This window comes from Schistocerca nitens, chromosome 7 (assembly GCF_023898315.1).
Source record: "Schistocerca nitens isolate TAMUIC-IGC-003100 chromosome 7, iqSchNite1.1, whole genome shotgun sequence".
Lineage (NCBI taxonomy): Eukaryota > Metazoa > Arthropoda > Insecta > Orthoptera > Acrididae > Schistocerca > Schistocerca nitens.
In genome coordinates, this window is record NC_064620.1 from 188979590 (window position 1) to 188998758 (window position 19169).

At 38.5% G+C, this 19169-nt stretch overlaps 1 protein-coding gene across 1 annotated transcript in view; it reads left to right on the forward strand.

The window, feature by feature from the left end:
• Positions 1–19169, forward strand: part of LOC126195528 (dynein beta chain, ciliary-like) — a 930907-nt gene that overhangs the window by 483956 nt on the left and 427782 nt on the right. Inside the window, exons 33-34 of the mRNA XM_049934154.1 lie at positions 2081–2305; positions 13925–14151. Coding sequence (XP_049790111.1) covers positions 2081–2305; positions 13925–14151 — 452 coding nt within the window. The remainder of the gene's footprint in view (positions 1–2080; positions 2306–13924; positions 14152–19169) is intronic.

Genomic DNA, 19169 nt, shown 5'->3' on the forward strand with positions numbered 1-19169 from the left:
GGGGGGGGGGGGGGGAGGAGAATAGGTGGACAGAAGGGAGTGGATGGACAGTGAGTGGGGGAAGGAGGAAGTGGAGAGTGTTAGGGGGTGAAGGAAATGGACAGAGAGAGGAGGGACTGGAGGAGATGTACAGAAAGAGGGGGTAGAAGGGGATCAAGACGTATATCCAAATCTGCTACATATTTAACAATTGCAGAGCATTGCTGGGTTTGCCAGTTACTTAATAAAGGCAAGTTTTCCAGTTCAGATTGTATCCGAGTTAGATTTCTTTCAGAGCCTGCTGAAAGAATATCTCCATACTTATCAGTCATAAAGACTATAACCACATGCTCAACAAAAGATCTGTACCTGAAGACTGTAAAGTTGTACACATCACACAAATACTCAAGACAGGAAATAGGAGCAGTTCAATGAATTACAGACCCATGTCCATGATGGCAGTTTGCAGTAGTGTTTTGGAACATACACTGTGTGTGGACATTATGGATCACCACAAAGAAAATGGTCTACTGACCCAGTCAGCACAGAAAATATTATTCTTGTGAAGCTCAATTAACTCTTTATTCACACAAAGTAATGAGTGCTATTGACAAGAGAAAATATTTTATTGGCACCAACCTGTATAGGAAGAAGTGATCATCATGATGATGATGATCATCTTGGACAGTTTCCAGCCACTGGCTGGGTCTGTCGGGAACACAAGCCTCTCCATCGTGTTCTGTCTTTCCACCATTCCCCCTCTTCCACCTTCGTCCAGTTCTCTCCTCTTCTCGTCACACATTCCTTCACTCCCTTCACCCATCTATCTCTTGGTCTTCCTCTGGGCCTTTCCCCTCCAGTTGCAGATCAAACATCCTCTTTGGAATTCTTCCTTCATCCATTCTCTTCATGTGTCCATACCACTGCAGTCTTGATTTTTCTATCCTGTCCTGTACTGGTTCCTCATCATGATAAAATAAAGAAATCAGAGCTTGTATGGACAGATTCAAGGGTTTATTTTTCCCATGTACTATTTGAGAGTGGAACAGTGAACCCTCTGCCAGGCCCTTAAGAGTGAATTGCAGAGCAGTCATGTACAAGTAGAAGTCATTCTATGTAGCTCAAAATATGCAATGCAGTGACCATGTAGTTGATAACTGCACCACCCAGCTTTGTTGTTGTATGTTTTGGCAGTCTTTGCATCCATCAGTACATGATAGTTTCTTCCTGAAATGATTCTAGATACTAAAGCCTAATTATGTTCCTAGAATAGGAACATAATGGGAAATACTGTTTCATTTTAATAATTTATTGCCGGGAAAGGTACCACAGCATTTAACATACTTAAGTCTCATTCAGGAGAGGAAGGCTCAAATCTAGGCTAAGTCGACCAGATATGGGTATTTCAAATGGGAAATAATCTGATACTGAAAGCTCTAGCTATATTGTTTCTTGTTGTGGTTGGCAGGAGAGCCAACACCGTTTTACTAAAGGAGGCCGAAATGCACGCGTTTTAGCTCACGCAGGCTGGCGTGAGGTCTGGAACATGACAAGGAAATTAGAATTTAGAAAAAATGGACTAAGCCATTAATAATGAACGTCGGTCTTGACGGTACATGATTCACAATATCAATAGTAACTGATAATGGCGCCTTGCTAGATCGTAGCAAATGACGTAGCTGAAGGCTATGCTAAATTATCATCTCGGCAAATGAGAGCGTATTTTGTCAGTGAACCATCACTAGCAAAGTCGGTTGTACAACTGGGGCGAGTGCTAGGAAGTCTCTCTAGACCTGCCGTGTGGCGGCGCTCGGTCTGCAATCACTGACAGTGGCGACACGCGGGTCTGACGTATACTACCGGACCGCGGCCGATTTAAAGGCTACCACCTAGCAAGTGTGGTGTCTGGCAGTGACACCACATTTCTAACTGGTTGATACTCTATGTTCCTGTGATATGTGTTAAATAACTGCATTTTGTAGATGTATTGGAAAGAGTCTAGAAATATTATTCTTATGCATTTGTTTTCTTCTCTTGTCAACCCATACCATCAGTGGTAATTTTTTTACATGCTGATTCCAACTTCCTTTCAACTTTTTAGGTGCAGCTGCAAAATCTAATGGGTTCCAAGTACATTGCTTATTTCCTGGAAGAGGTGTCAGACTGGCGGACGAAACTTTCGAATGCTGATCAAGTTATTTCAATTTGGTTTGAGGTACAACGTACATGGACCCACCTTGAATCAATATTTATAGGGTCAGAAGATATTCGTAATCAGCTACCAGAAGACTCCCAGAGGTTTGATAGAATCGACAGAGAATTCAGAGTAAGTAGTTGTTTCAATACATATCAGCCCTTTTTGAAATCTTGTAAAGACTAGAATTTAGGTTCAGTTTATAATTTTAACCTCATTATACTAGTTCAAAAAATGTTCAAAACTAGTTTTCTTGTGTGTCAAAAATTATGAAAAGGATAGATTGCTACTCAATGTAATGATGACATGTTGAGCTGCAGACAGACATAATGAAAAGACTGTTACACACTAAGCTTTCAGCCAAAGCCTTCTTCGGAAAAAAAAAGAACACACACATACATTCACACAAGCCGGCTTACATCATGCACACATGGCTGGTATCTCTGGCTGCTTTAGACAGACTGCAGCTGTTGTGTTGAACAAAGGCAGCTGTTGGGAGTGGGACAGGAGGAGGGATAGCAGACTATGAGTAGGGGAGGAGAGGAGTATTGAATGGCATAGTGTGTAGGGACTACAGTATATTTATCAGGACAAGGTTTGGCCAGCATTGGGCAGCTGTGGGGGAAGGGATGTGGGTGGGGGTGGGGCAGAGGAGGAAAAGAGAGGAGCAGAGAGGGGAAAAGACTGGTAAGTCCATTGGCAGAGAGTGAGACTAATGAGTGTGAGGGGACATGAGTTGGGAGGAAGTCATAAGACAGAAGGTGCAGAAACTGTTAGGAGAAGGATGGGGAAACAGTAGGTTATTGTAGGTTGTTGTTGTTATTGTTGTTATTGTTGTGGTCTTCAGTCCTGGGACTGGTTTGATGCAACTCTCCATGCTACTCTATCCTGTGCAAGCTTCTTCATCTCCCAGTAACTACTGCAGCCTACATCCTTATGAATCTGCTTAGTGTATTCATCTCTTGGTCTCCCTCTATGATTTTTACCCTCCACGCTGCCCTCCAATACTAAATTGGTGATCCCTCGACGTCTCAGAACATGTCCTACCAACCGATCCCTTCTTCTAGTCAAGTTGTGCCACAAGCTCTTCTTCTCCCCAAGTCTATTCAATACCTCCTCATTAGTTATGTGATCTACCCATCTAATCTTCAGCATTCTTCTGTAGCACCACATTTCGAAAGCTTCTATTCTCTTCTTGTCTAAACTATTTATCATCCATGTTTCACTTCCATACATGGCTACACTCCATACAAATACTTTCAGAAACAACTTCCTGACATTTAAATCTATACTCGATGTTAACAAATTTTTCTTCTTCAGAAACGCTTTCCTTGCCATTGCCAGTCTACATTTTATATCCTCTCTAATTCGACCATCATCAGTTATTTAGCTCCCCAAATAGCTAAACTCATTTACTACTTTAAGTGTCTCATTTCCTAACCTAATTACCTCAGTATCACCCGACTCAATTTGACTACATTCCATTATCCTCGTTTTGCTTTTGTTGATGTTCATCTTATACCCTCCTTTCAAGACACTGTCCATTCCATACAACTGCTCTTCCAAGTCCTTTGCTGTCTCTGACAGAATTACAATGTCATCGGCGAACCTCAAAGTTTTTATTTCTTCTCCATAGATTTTAATACCTACTCCAAACTTTGCTTGCTCAATATACAGATTGAATAACATTGGGGATAGGCTACAACCCTGTCTCACTCCCTTCACAACCACTGCTTCCCTTTTATGTTCCTCGACTCTTATAACTGCCCTCTGCTTTCTGTACAAATTGTAAATAGCCTTTCATTCCCTGTATAGTTACCCCTACCACCTTTAGAATTTGAAAGAGAGTATTCCAGTCAACATTGTCAAAAACTTTTTCTAAGTCTACAAATGCTAGAAACGTAGGTTTGATCTTTCCTTAATCTTTCTTCTAATATAAGTCGTAGGGTCAGTATTGCCTCATGTGTTCCAACATTTCTACAGAATCCAAACTGTTCTTCCCCAAGGTCGGCTTCTACCAGTTTTTCCATTCGTCTGTAAAGAATTCGCACTAGTATTTTGCAGCTGTGACTTATTAAACTGATAGTTCGGTAATTCTGACATCTGTCAACACCTGCTTTCTTTGGGATTGGAATTATTATATTCTTCTTGAAGTCTGAGGGAATTTCGCCTGTCTCATACATTTTGCTCACCAGATGGTAGAGTTTTGTCAGGACTGGCTCTCCCAAGGCTGTCAGTAGTTCTAATGGAATGTTGTCTACTCCTGGGGCCTTCTTTTGACTTAGGTCTTTCAGTGCTCTGTCAAACTCTTCACGCTGTTATCGTATCTCCCATTTCATCTTCATCTACAGCCTCTTCCATTTCCATAATATTGTCCTCAAGTACACGCCCCTGTATAGACCCTCTATATACTCCTTCCACCTTTCTGCTTTCCCTTCTTTGCTTAGAACTGGGTTTCCATCTGAGCTCTTGATATTCATGCAAGTGGTTCTCTTTTCTCCAAAGGTCTCTAATTTTCCTGTAGGCAGTATCTATCTTACCTCTCATGAGATAAGCCTCTACATCCTTACATTTGTCCTCTAGCCATCCCTGCTTAGCCATTTTGCACTTCATGTCAATCTCATTTTTGAGACATTTGTATTCCTTTTTGCCTGCTTCACTTACTGCATTTTTGTATTTTCTGCTTTCATCAATTAAATTCAGTATTTCTTCTGTTACCCAAGGATTTCTACTAGCCCTCGTCTTTTTACCTACTTGATCGTCTGCTGCCTTCACTATTTCATTCCTCAAATCTACTCATTCTTCTTCTACTGTATTTCTTTTCCCCATTTCTATCAATTCTTCCCTTATGCTCTCCCTGAAACTCTGTACAACCTCTGGTTCTTTCGGTTTATCAAGGTCCCATCTCTTTAAATTCCCACCTTTTTGCAGTTTCTTCAGTTTTAATCTACAGTTCATAACCAATAGATTGTGGTCAGAGTCCACATCTGCCCCTGGAAATGTCTTACAATTTAAAACCTGGTTCCTAAATCTCTGTCTTACCATTATATAATATATCTGAAACCTTCTAGTATCTCCAGGGTTCTTCCATGTATACAACCTTCTTTCATGATTCTTGAACCAAGTGTTAGCTATGATTAAGTTATGCTCTGTGCAAAATTCTACCAGGTGGATTCCTCTTTCATTTCTTAGCCCCAACCCATATTCACTTACTAAATTTCCTTCTCTTCCTTTTCCTACTGTCAAATCACCCATGACTATTAAATTTTCGTCTCCCTTCACTATCTGAATAATTTCTTTTATCTCATCATACATTTCATCAATTTCATCATCATCTGCAGAGCTAGTTGGCATACATGTCCTACACACTTAAAAGGCACATCAGGCGAAAGTTTCTACAGATAATTTTAATATCAAATTAAGTAATAGATATCAGGTATTACCAGACAGTACTGTAGTGCAGAAAGAGAAAGTCATTGCGAATTCTGATGAATACCTTACAGCAAAAAGTCTCAATGAGAAACATTTCACTCATTCTGGCTGCAAAAAAAGTACTACTAGATTATATATTAGGAACAAATGTGGTGATAAGGTGAACACTTTATTGCTGGGGGAAAATGACATGGCTGAAAATCGGAAAGTAAATCGAGAAAATATTTACTTATTCTCAGACAGTCATGGAAGAGGACTAGCTGAAACACTGAAAGAAAACATGGAAAAGGTAAATGTTATGGGTCTAGTGAAACCAGGTGCACCTCTACATGTTGTTACAAATGATATCCACAAATACAAAGACTCGGGTTCAAATAACTCATTTATAATAATAGCTGGAGCAAATTATGTTTACAAAAATGAAGAGAAACATGCAATAAGACATCTGAAGAAAATGCTAGTGTGTGCCAGCACTCAAAATAACTATTGTTAGTATTCCTGAGCGACATCACCTAACAAAAACATCTCGTGTAAATAAAGAAATAGGAATTATAAATCGTAAAATTGAGAAAATGTGCAAACTGTTCTGCAATATGAGCTTTCTTAAAGCTGCCAGTCTAAGAGAAGACTTCACAACACATGGCATGCACAGGAACAGCAGTGGCAAATATAGATTGTGTGACTTAATACTGGAAAACCTAAATCAGTGCAATGAATCACAATATCCACCAATAGCAGTAATTATGGTGGAGCACAATCTAGAATCACAGAGTGGTACAACTGCAGTGACTTCGTATAAATTGAGAAACAATTCAAGTAAAGAAATCACATAGATGATTTGTCAAGATCAGTTTCTACTACATCAACTGTCCCGTCAACAGTGGAAGTGTCATTAACTCCAGCTACTGCAACTACAGCACCGGTAACATGAACATTAACTGCAGCAGGATCAACAACTAGATCACAGTTCTCCATCAAAGCTACTGTAGTGTCACCAAAGCCTGCAGCAGTCTACAATCAAAAGAGGAGCTTGAGGCCTAGAAAACCTGCTCTACTAAATCAAGATTTTTTATGGTTTCACAACAAAAAGGGGAAAACCATGGCTTAGGTAAGTCAGTCAGAAATGACACTCAGCAAAAGATCAATTATCTAATGAGCGTGTGCAAAAACTCACCCATCTTGAAACCTAGCAACTAACTTCCTCAAAGTCAATACTAAATGTGACAAACTGTGTATTTTCCATCAAAATATAAGGGGGCTAAGAAGTAAACTAGAACTGTTGACAATTAATATTAGTGACAGTAATACTACTGCTAATGCTGATATCCTTTGTTTTACCGAACACCATGTAAAGGAGGGTATCAATATGCTGAATCTAGATGGCTATCATATTGCCTCTCACTTTTGTAAAAACAGTGTGCAGAAGGGTGGTGTAGTAATATATGTAAAAAAGAATATAATGTATAGATCTCTAGAGCTCAGGGAAGCAATGTATGCTCTTTAAGCAACTTGAATCTCTTCTATCCCATATATATTCAAAAAATAAAAATACTCTCGTCTTAGGAGACTTTAACATTAACTTTCTAGATTATGATAGTAGTAGAGTTGACCTGCTACATATAATGAACACATACAACCTCACACCCATGGTAGACTTCCCCACAAGGATTATGAACTACTGTTCAAGTCTTATGGATAATATTTTCATTGATGAGAATAGAAACACCAATGCAACAGTAAAACAAGTCCTAAATGGTCTTTCAGACCATGACGGCCAATTGCTAACTATCAATGATATATGCCCACACAAGAAGGACAAAGTCTGTAAAAGGTCATTTAGGGTAATTAATAACGAAAATCTCACGATCTTCAACAGTTATCTTCAACTCATTGACTGGAGTCCAATTTATAGAGTGCTGAAAGTCAATGACAGATTGAACCTATTTATAAAGGAATTTATGTGCCATTTTGAAACTGTCTTCCTTCTAAGAACTGCAAAGAACAAGTACCAGAGCCATACCAGCAAACAGTGGCTCACAAAAGGAATAAAAACATCATGTAGGACTAAAATACTGCTTTATGTTTCTCTCAGAAATACAAATGATCCTGAAATAAGATCTCATTATAAAATGTACTGCCAGATCTTAAATGAAGTTCTGATAAAGGCACAAAGTATGTTCATCAAATCAGAAATATATAATTCTGGCAACAAAATAAAAACCATGTGGGGTATTATTAAAAGAGAAACTGGTAGTTACTCAAACTATGCAGAAAATATTGAAGTTAGACATAATGGGAATATCATTGATCAACGTGAAATTGTTGCAAAAATTTTCAACAAGCATTTTTTGACTGCAGCAGATAAAATAGGGTGTAATGGTTCTATAAATGAGGCTCTGAACCTTTTACAAAGAAGTGGACTTAGTGCAACACCCCAGGTTAGCATGCCTCCTGTCACTGTTGAGGAAATTAAGAAGATAATAAGGACCATGAAAAACAAAACCTCAGTTGGTATTGATGGTATTTCCATCAAAGTGTTGAAACACGCACACATTTTCATTTGTGAAGTCCTGTGCCACATCTTTAATGAATCACTGAAACTAGGAATTGTCCCTGATACTTAAATATGCAGTTGTGCAGGGTGACAGAAACGAAGTAACCAATTATCGTCCTGTTTCACTCTTACCTTGTTTCTCCAAGATTCTCGAGAAAAACTTGTACACAGAAGGGTTCTTGAACATCTTAGTAAATACAATATCCTCGATAAAAGTCAATTCTTTTTCCAGAAAAACATCTCAACAGAAGATGCAATATATTCTTTCACCAATGCAATTCTTGAATCAATCAATAATAAAATGTCTCCAACTAGAATTTTTTGTGACCTTTCTAATGCGTTTGATTGCGTGAAACATGAGATTTTTCTGAGAAAGGCCGAATTTTATGGTTTAACTGGAGAAGCGGGGATGTGGCTTGCCTCTTGTGTAAAGGACTGGAAACAGAAAGTTAATGGTAAATGACACTAATGGGGAACCAATGTCCTCTTCTTGGGGGCACAATAAAATTTGGAGTCCCACAGGGCTCTGTTCTGGGTCCTCTACTTTTCCTTATTTTCATAAATGGCCTTCCAATGTGTACAAGGGCTAAGGTAAAATTTACTTTGTTTACTGATGACATGACAATTCTGGTAGACAATTCAACAAATACTGATCTTGAGATCACTGTAAATGCAATTTTTCAGGAGACCTTTAACTGGTTTACTTCTAATGGACTATCACTAAATTTTGAAAAAACTCAATTGATTCAATTCCATACAAGCCAAAACATCGAACGTGAGATTAATGTTAAAGACAATGATGGTAATTTAGCAAAACTGGAGTCAACAATGTTCCTGGGTCTACTTGTTAATAGCAATCTAAACTGGTCTTTACACATTCCTTACCTATATAAAAGACAAAGCTCAGCAATTTACGCTATTCGTCCGATTGTTTCCTTCAGTGACTTAAATACTTTGAAAGCTTATTACGGTTTATTGATAATTTTTACTTATGGACCGTCTGACAGCAACAGTTGCAACAGTAAAAATTATCAATATACCGTAATATTACACGCAACTGAGGAAGACAGGACTACAAAACTTTGAAAGCTGCCTATTTTGGTTATTTTCATGCCCTGATGGCCTACGGAATTTTATTCTGGGGAAACCAGCCAAAGGCAAACAAAATCCTCATAGCCCAGATAAGAGTCATTAGGATTCTGTGTGATGTCAGTTACAGACATTCCTGCAGGAAACTCTTCCAAGGGCTGAGAATACTCTGAACAGTATCTCAATACATTTTCTCTCTCATGTGTTTCTTGTGTAAAAACCATTCCCTTTTTGAAATGAATAGCATGTATCATAACTTTGACACTAGGGACACTATGGAAAAAATTGATCTACATCTTGAACAAAAGAATCTAAGTATGGTACAAAAAGGAGTACACTACTCTTGCATGAAAATATTTAATGCTCTCCCTCAAGCAATGAAAATGTCAGTTACTGATCCACCTACTTTTAAAGATCAACTTAAACAATACCTTCTAAGTAAAACCATTTACTCACTGGACGAATTTATGTATGAGAATATGTGAATTGATTTTGATCTATTGTAAGTCTGTTCAATGTAATTTGTAACTTTTTACAAAAAACAATACTTGTAAATATTGTTTTCTATGTAATATATTATTCATTGTACAACCTATTATTATAAACAAATGTCTCAAATCTATGTAAATGACATGTTCTAAACCCAAGTGATTTATCGCTAATGGGTCTACAGAACACGAATGAAATAAATAAATAAATAAATAAGTGATGCTGCATGGTGGTCCACTTTGCTCTTGACTACAGTTTAATTGTGGCCATTCATCCTGGTAGCCAGCTGGTTGGTAGTCTTACCAATACAGAAAGTTGTGCAATGATTGCAGTGGAACTGGTGTATGACCTGGTGCTTTTGCAAGTGGCCTGGCCTCAGGGGGCTAGGAAAAACCAGTGGCGGGGCTGAAATAGGAAGTCATAAAACCAGTGTTTGTGTTTAGTGCAGGTGAAGGTGAACAGACAACAGAAGAGTAAGAAAGAATCTAGAGTTGGTTTGATAACTAAATAGGATTTACAAACCTAAGCTTTCATTGTGTCTGAAAAGGGAGGTTTACAGGCAGTGTATATTATTAGGTATGCTTTAAGATAGATGTAAAAAACTATACAAAAATTGGGCAGAGGAAGGGGTGCTCAGTAAGCAGTGGAAAGGTGGTTCTCGGTAATTATTGAGAGAGAAATGAAAACAAATAAATGGAGAAGGAAGGAACTTGATTGGGATTGTAATGAAAATTAAATAAACGTTGGCAGGGTAGACAACAAGGCATCTAGGTAGTCCATGAGATAATTTGTGGATTCTCAGAGACAAAAAGGATTGAGAAGACAAGCTTGTGACAGGTGGCTAGATGATAGTAGAAAACATGCAGAAGCAAAATGGATTTATATAACTGAAAAGTGTAGTGCATATTGAAGACTGGAATTGGCCTGTATCCAGCAATGGGTACCATAATTATGTTATGATGAATGTTATTGGATAATAACAGAGATTATAATTAAGTAGACTTAAGCACCACATTTTTGTGATCATTTTCTGCAATATTATAAATCTGGAATTGAGTTATTTTAGCAGAAACATTGATGAAATAAGCCTAGAAAAACTATGTATGTCTACATTATTCTGTGCAAACTAGTGTGAAATGCATAGCAGAGGGTACTTCGCTTTTGTGTATGGAGTGTAGGAAGAATGATTTCTTAAATTCATGAACATTCGTGCTGCTCTTCTTTGTATGCTTTCAATATCTCTCGTAAAGTTTCCACATTCTTGAGCAGTAGTATAGGATGGGTCACCACACAAGTGTTTTGTAAACAATCTCTGTTGTAGACTGATTGAATTCTCCCAGTCTCCTACCAATGAAACAAAGTCTACCACTTGATTTTTCAGTGACTAAGTCTGTATGACTATTCAACAAAGAAAAGTCTGGGATGGAATAACAGGAGTGTTAAATAGGATTTATTGCTATTCACCACAAATGTGGCAGAGAGGTGTATTTAAAAATAGACTATGATATCGGACAGAGTCCACCTTCAGATATAGAAAATCATGCACACACATACTTCAAGCACAACTCACACACACACATGGCTAAAGTCATCTCTTGCTCTTGCAAGAGAAGAGACAGTATCCAAGGGAGAGAATAGTACTTGACATAATTTTGGTATCTCTGATCTTTCAGTAGCCCTCCTAACACACCCATCTGTAGCAGTTTCCAATCACTTGAAAGCTGTCAGTGTACTTTGCAGCAGCTTATGACCAGCAACTAACTCATCCTGTGCCCAAGAACAGCATTCATTGTGGAAATGCAAATTGGCTGGTGTAATGCTATATGTAGAAGTGAACGAATACATTTAAACTAACCTTGCTGATTCTCTTTTAATTTCTGGAATTGTTATGTCACAAGGAATACTATTTCATTTTAAGAACTCAAGTGATTAAGTAAAGGTAAAAAATGTAGTTCTGCATTCTGGCCCTAGATGGGCCAGTTGGGTCTGATTGACCACCGTGTCATCTTATGGATGTAGTATGGATGATCTTCTTGTCAGCGTACCGCTCTCCCAATTGTTGTTGGGTGCCTTGACCTTGGAACTGCTGCTAATCAGTTGTGTAGCTCCTTGGTTGGCACCATGAGGATGTGTGAAACCTGTAATAATCCTCCCACCAATGAAAAATCCATGGCAGTGCCAGAAATTGAACCCATGTCCTCTACATGGCAATCAGCTGTGCTGACCACATTGCTGTGGAGGTGGAGTAATGAGCTGATTAATATGCAACCATATTACAAAGAAAAAGTTGGTACAAAAATTTTCAATCTCAAACTTTTGTTTTGAAACTTCGTGGCAGATTAAATCTGTGTGCTGGACCGAGACTCAAATTTGGGTCATCTGCCTTTCACGGGCAAGTGCTGTACCATCTGAGCTACCCAAGCACAACTCATGACCTGTCCTCACAGCTTCAATTCTGTCAGTACCTCGTCTCCTACCATCTCATTCTGGAAACTTTTGTTTTATTGAGGTTATGATCCCTAACAAATACACGTAACAAACTTGAAAAATTGGAAATTTATGACAAATGCAGACAGTACATACTACTTTTGAAAGGGGAAACTGAATGAAAAATGATAAGACAGTTATAACGTGCACAGAACATGCAATTATGCCACACCAGTTGACATTGTAAGAACTATATTTCCATGGTTGTAATACACTTTTACACACATCCTTAGAAAAAATGCTCAACAAGAGGCAGAAAAGATGGATATATTGCCCTTATTATGTAAATAACTATACCGTAGTTCTGGGAAAACAATTTTTAAAGTCAGATATTGCTGGGGGACTTTATAGAATATGCTACTGTTACTCAAAAACTTTGGTTAACTACAAAACATATTATGCTTGATGATTGTTAACTTCCAAAAATTCTCAAAAATTTATGTATGTTCACCTAGAACCTGGTTATAGAATGAAATTAGGAGAAACAATTGTCTGCAGAAGGATATTACTACCAAAAGTTTATAAAGCACAAATGTGGATTACAACTGATTGTGTTCTATGAAATTCTGTTTTCTCAGTATGTAACATGTGCAAATAATTATTATATCGTAATATACATGCTGGTTTTGATTCAGTCAACATGTAAACCATATTTTAAGTTTTTTTTTTTTTTTTTTTTTTTGTGAAATGTTAGCATCTTTATTTTTGAAGCAAGTGTATTTGACACACTTGATCTCTCTTGTACACAATGGAAATACCAGAAATCAGTGTGAGCAATCCAACCTACAATATTGCTCAAGTGTGGGGCCAGTAAAAAATAGGATTTATACAGGATATTGAACACATTCAATGTAGGACATTACAAATGGTCACAAGTTTGTTTGACCCATGGGAGTGTCAGAGGTGCTGGGAAAACTGAACTGACAGACCGTTGAAGACAGATGCAAACAACCCACTACTTATTACAGCCATAGAAATCATGAATACAAGATTAGAATAGTTATAGCAAGCGCAGAGGCATTTAAGTTATAATTCTCCAGTGCTCCATACTTGAGTTGAAACAGAAGAAGCCCTACTATAATTGGAAGTACTATCTGTTAGTAACTTCACAGTGGTTTGCCGAATATGCATGTAGGTGTATATAAATAAATGTGTAAGAAACACATATTTTTCACTTAGCTTGTTTCCTGACACAATCAACAATAGCACACAAAATATGAGCACTATAGTATGTTTGTCCCCACTAAAAACAGTGAAAATCGTGATGCATAACAAAGCATTTCTTCTGCATGAGGCAGCTAACACTTGTAGCCAGAAAAGCACTTGAAAATGTGTTGTCTAATTTGGTTATGTAATACCTTGTCATTTTCCACAGGATAGTAAAAAATTTATCACGCAGATGATATAGGGGAAAACAGAAAGAGAAACTGTCTGGATCGAACTGTGGTATATAGTGCTCAATTTTTGTGGGCGGGTACTTTATTGCTGAGGTGGTGAATCATGGGTGAGTGGCAGATGGAGCTTCAGTTGATGGAGTGTAGTTGACAAAAGAATGTGCCTCTGATTTGTAATCTCATGGGTGGGATTTAGGCTAATTAACAATCTACTTTTCTGGTGTGTTTATTGACTTATTTCTTCTTAATGTGTTGATTGTACAATCTTTAAAAAAACTTCATTACTGTATTCATTTTTGTATACAGGATTTACTGTCAGATGTGAGCAAGACTCCAAATGTTGTTGTGGCTACAAACAGACATGGTCTCTGTGAAAAATTAGAGAATCTGCAACAGATGCTTGTATTATGTGAGAAGGCCCTAGCTCAGTACTTAGAAACCAAGCGTCTTGCTTATCCAAGATTCTACTTTGTTTCGTCTGCTGACTTGCTGGATATTCTTTCAAATGGAAATCAGCCAGAGCTGGTTTGCAAGTGAGTATTTACAGTCATAAAATTATTCTCTGTCTCTGTTGTGTGTGCTTTTGTGTGGGAAGGGGTCCTTTTTTTCCAAAGAAAGTCTAATTTATTCTGTATTGTGGAGCTTTTACGCTAATAGAGAAGAAGATTACATTAATTGGTAGCACCAGGCAGATTACGTACCATAAGTGCCTTTTTTTCTTATCCATTGGATAAGGTGCTCAGAACAATTTCAAATAAACAAGACAACACAAAACAAAATAGTGACAATCTTAATATTACTGACATCCGTCAGGTCAGAAATACACAAAGACTTCAAAGAGTCTAACATAACTAATTGAAGGAGTATAGGTAACACCTCACTGTATAGTTGAGTCATTGAGTTGACAACAAGTACATAAACAAGACTGAAAATTTTGTGAATTTTTGAATGAATCCATCTTCAAAGCTAATAGAATAAACACACACACTGCCACCCACACAGCTAAATTGTTCCGACTGACTACATTCTATCAACAGTGCAGCTCATCTGGGATTAAGAGTTGTGTGAGATACGGTGGATGAGAGGTACTGGAGATGGGGAATGGGGAGGAGGACTGGGGAAGAGTTGTCAATGGCTTAAAGGGAAGACTCAACATCCTTGATGTCCATGGTCTTGTCATTCTCCCAACATCCTATGAACTCCAAACATACCTTCTTTTTTATCTGATTCCTGGCTCTACAACCTGTGATGGCTCTTGGCCTGTTCTGTGACACCATTCCGTTCATCCCTACACAGCATTTTGTACCTCCATTGTCTGACACCAATAATATTTAGATCTCCTTGTATATTGTACAAGTGTCGAAGTTACTGTCTTCCCCTACTTCTTTGTGCCATTGTATTTTGTAGCAGCACTATTTTTTTGGGTTCTTATTTTCTGGATGAAAAATATGGCTGACCCATTTCAGGTGATTGGAATCGGTCAACTCATACAAATATCTGGGTATATCACTTTTTAGGAATATGAAATGGAATGATCACATAGGCTCAGTTGTGGGGAAAGCAGGAGGCAGACAGACTACTGTTTATTGGTAGAATACTGGAAAATGCAGTCAGTCTACAAAAAATATGACTTACAAATTATTCTTGCAACCCATCCTAAAATATCGGTCAAGTGTGTGAGGCCTGTACCAAATAGTCCGAACGGGGGAGGTTAAATGTTTACAAAGAAGGGCAGCATGAATGGTCGCAGCCTTGTTTGACCCTTTGGAGAGCATTACAGAGATGCTGAAGAAACTGAACTTGCAACACTTGAAATTAGATGTGAACTATTGTGAGAATACCTACTTACCACATTTCAAGAACTGGCTATAAATGATGACTCCAAGAATATACTACAACCCCCTATATATCAGTCCCATAAGAACCATGAGGACAAGATTAATTACAGCACACTCAGCGGCATTTAAGCAATGATTCTTCCCATGCTCCATATGTAAATGGAACAGGAAGAAACCCTGATAACTGGTTTAACTTAATGTATACTCTGACATGTACTTCACAGTGGTGTGCAAAGTTTCACAATTTTCTTACAAAAACTGTTGTTTTGAAGACCAGTTGACTGGACTATATATATTGTCCCACACTGAAGAGGGGGGAGGGGGCGTTGAGGGTGGGCGTGGGCTCTCAGAGCAGCATGGGTGAGCTGTGAGGAGATGATGCATCATGGTACAAAAGAGATTAACAGATTGCATTATCATCAGCCATGGAATATCTTAGTTGATAAATGTCCATGAATTAAAGTGGTTTCATATGAAGAGATAAATTCCACCAGGGAGTCCACCTGGTTGTGGTAGGCAGACATAGCTTTTATGATTTGCTTTTGTACTCTATGAATCATACATTCTGCATTGCCATTTAAGGCTTGGTGGAATGAAGCTCTAAATTTGTGATCAGTACTGGCAAACAGGGAAAAAGAATTCAGTAGAGACAAATTGTGGGCTATTATCTGATACAAGGGTTCAAGGGATGCCTGCAGTAGAGAAATTATCTTTGAGGGCAGAGATAGTGCTGTAAGGAGCAATTGGTAGAATGCATACATCCCACATATAGAAATGTTGTAAGAGCATCCATATGTTGTTAAAGAAAGTTGTGATGATGAAAACATTAATGTGGTCCCACGGTATATATGGTATGGACCAGGCTGGTTGGTGGTGCAGATGATCGTCAGGCACTCTGCGTCTCTGTTGATTTCCAGCCAATAGATGAAGTGGCATCACCTTTACGTGAGTGATGCTCAGTCATCCTGGTGGAGCATCTTCTGGAGTAACTGAAGTCTAAGCAGCCTACAGCCTTCATTTTTCAGAAGACAGACAATGACTCCATTGATGACCTGTAACTGATGCTGCAAATAGTGATATTATGGGTGCTAGGAGGTAGGTATGCAGGCCAGCCACTGATAATAAAGTACTGTACTTGACAGAATAGGTGGTCATTACCAGTTGCCCTGGCAACAGTGGCCCCTGCGTTCATCTGGAAACCCTAAACAGTTTCACCAAAGGTGTCATTGATTTGTAAGTAAGTAGGCTCCAGAAAATTTAATGAGCAGTTAGCATCGATGGGGAGATGAGATTATGTGTCTGCATTTATATGTTGCGGTACTGGATGGCAACAAATGTGATAGCAGTGTTTGCTTGTAAAGAGGGACAAGCACAGAAATTGTTGGGGTCTTATTTCAGAAAACTTGGGTTTTTTTGAGTCTTATTTCAGGTAACTTGTATTTACATCTGAAAAGAGCAAGGAGGGGTTTGTGCTCAGCGATTAGGTGAAATTTGATCCCATATAAGAATGTGTGGAATGTTTGAAACCCAAAAACAGTTACGAGCTTCTTTCGCAATCTATCATTAGCATGAACTAGTCTCAGAGTGTGAAAGGTACAAACAATGGGTTGTTCAGACCTGTCAGAATTTTTGTTGGATAGAATCACTTCAGTGCTAGTTTCTGATGCATCAATGACTTAGAAGAGAGGTGTGGCGAAATTGAAAAATGCTAAACAAAATCTTTTTAAGGGCTGTTTTTAAGGCTCAATATGCAGTCTGGTATGAAATTAAAGTGGTAATTTACTTTTTCCATGAAAACTTTTAGTTCCTTTTTCCAAATCAATTGTGTGTCTCTTGTACTAATTATTTAATGATATCTAAAAACAAAGATGATGTGACTTACCAGACGAAAGTGCTGACAGGTCGATACACACACAAACAAACACAAACATACACACAAAATTCTAGCTTTCGCAACCAACGGTTGCTTCGTCAGGAAAGAGGGAAAGAGAGGAAAAGACGAAAGAATGTGGGTTTTAAGGGAGAGGGTAAGGAGTCATTCCAATCCTGGGAGCGAAAAGACTTACCTTAGGGGGAAAAAAGGACGGGTATACACTCGCACACACGCACATATCCATCCACACATATACAGACATATGGCTGCTTGTACTCTATGAATCATACATTCTGCATTGCCATTTAAGGCTCTTTCCCTCTTTCCCGATGAAGCAACCATTGGTTGCGAAAGCTAGAATTTTGTGTGTATGTTTGTGTTTGTTTGTGTGTGCATCGACCTGCCAGCGCTTTCGTTTGGTAAGTCACATCATCTTTGTTTTTAGATATATTTTTCCCACATGGAATGTTTCCCTCTCTTATATTCATATAATTATTTAATGAATATAATAGAGGGAAACATTCCACGTGGGAAAAATATATCTGACATCTCTGCCCAAACTCTTTGCCTTTACAAATGTCTGCTTGTGTCTGTGTATGTGCGGATGGATATGTGTGTGTGTGTGAGTGTATACCTGTCCTTTTTTCCCCCCACATCCTTTCGTCTTTCCCTCTCCTTCCCTCTTTCCTGATGAGGCAACAGTTTGTTGTGAAAGCTTGAATTTTGTGTGTATGTTTGTGTTTGTTTGTGTGTCTATCGACCTGCCAGCACTTTCGTTCGGTTAGTCACATCATCTGTGTTTTTAGATATAATTATTTAATGAGTTAGTTATCTCACTTGCCTGTGGTATGAAATCAAAGTGGTAATTTACTTTTTCCATGAAAACTTTTAGTTTCTTTAAGTTTGTTGGTGTAAGTGAATGAATAAGTCTTGCTCATGTTTTGAGTCAGTTCTAAGCCTCTATAACCTAGGTATTCCATTTGATGTCTGAATAATTTACATATCTAAATTGCAATCTAGACCATTCAGCAGAAGCTTTATAAAGAAAAGTTGCAGATATGGTGTACAGCTGCTTTACAGTCCACTGTCCAATCAATTGCCACAACTGGGAATGTTCTATATCCTTGTAGAAAGAGATCTGCAGATGAATAAAGTTACTACTACTACTACTACTATGCCGGCCGCGGTGGTCTCGCGGTTCTAGGCGTGCAGTCCGGAACCGTGCGACTGCTACGGTCGCAGGTTCGAATCCTGCCTCGGGCATGGATGTGTGTGATGTCCTTAGTTTAGTTAGGTTTAAGTAGTTCTAAGTTCTAGGGGACTGATGACCACAGCAGTTGAGTCCCATAGTGCTCAGAGCCATTTTTTTGAACTACTACTACTACTACTACTACTGCTACTACTAGATAAGGTTTTTGAAGTGATGCTGGAAAATTGCCAGGATGCTAGCAATACAGAAATGCAGGCAGGCAATGAACTGATACAAACCAAATAGCTTGTTGACAAGCATGAGCAAATGAGAGTACTTGTCAATTTGAAACTGGCATTTGCATTGGCCAGATCATTTCTGGGAAAGGAGCAGAGCAGCCATCTGAGTGTTTGGTCAGAAGGTGTTCTGCATGAGGGATTGGGTATCAATCCAATGTGGATTTAGTGTTGACAGTAAATTTGAAATTGTGTCAGAGGTGAAGTTTGCTGTTAGATTTCTGTATTACAACAGGAGGTGTAGCCCATTGACCAAACAAGACGAGCATCAGAATTTGTTGCTACTCAACATGAGCAAGTCCTTTTTTAAGGGGATCATGGATAGAGACAAAAATATGATGAGAGCCATAGAAGT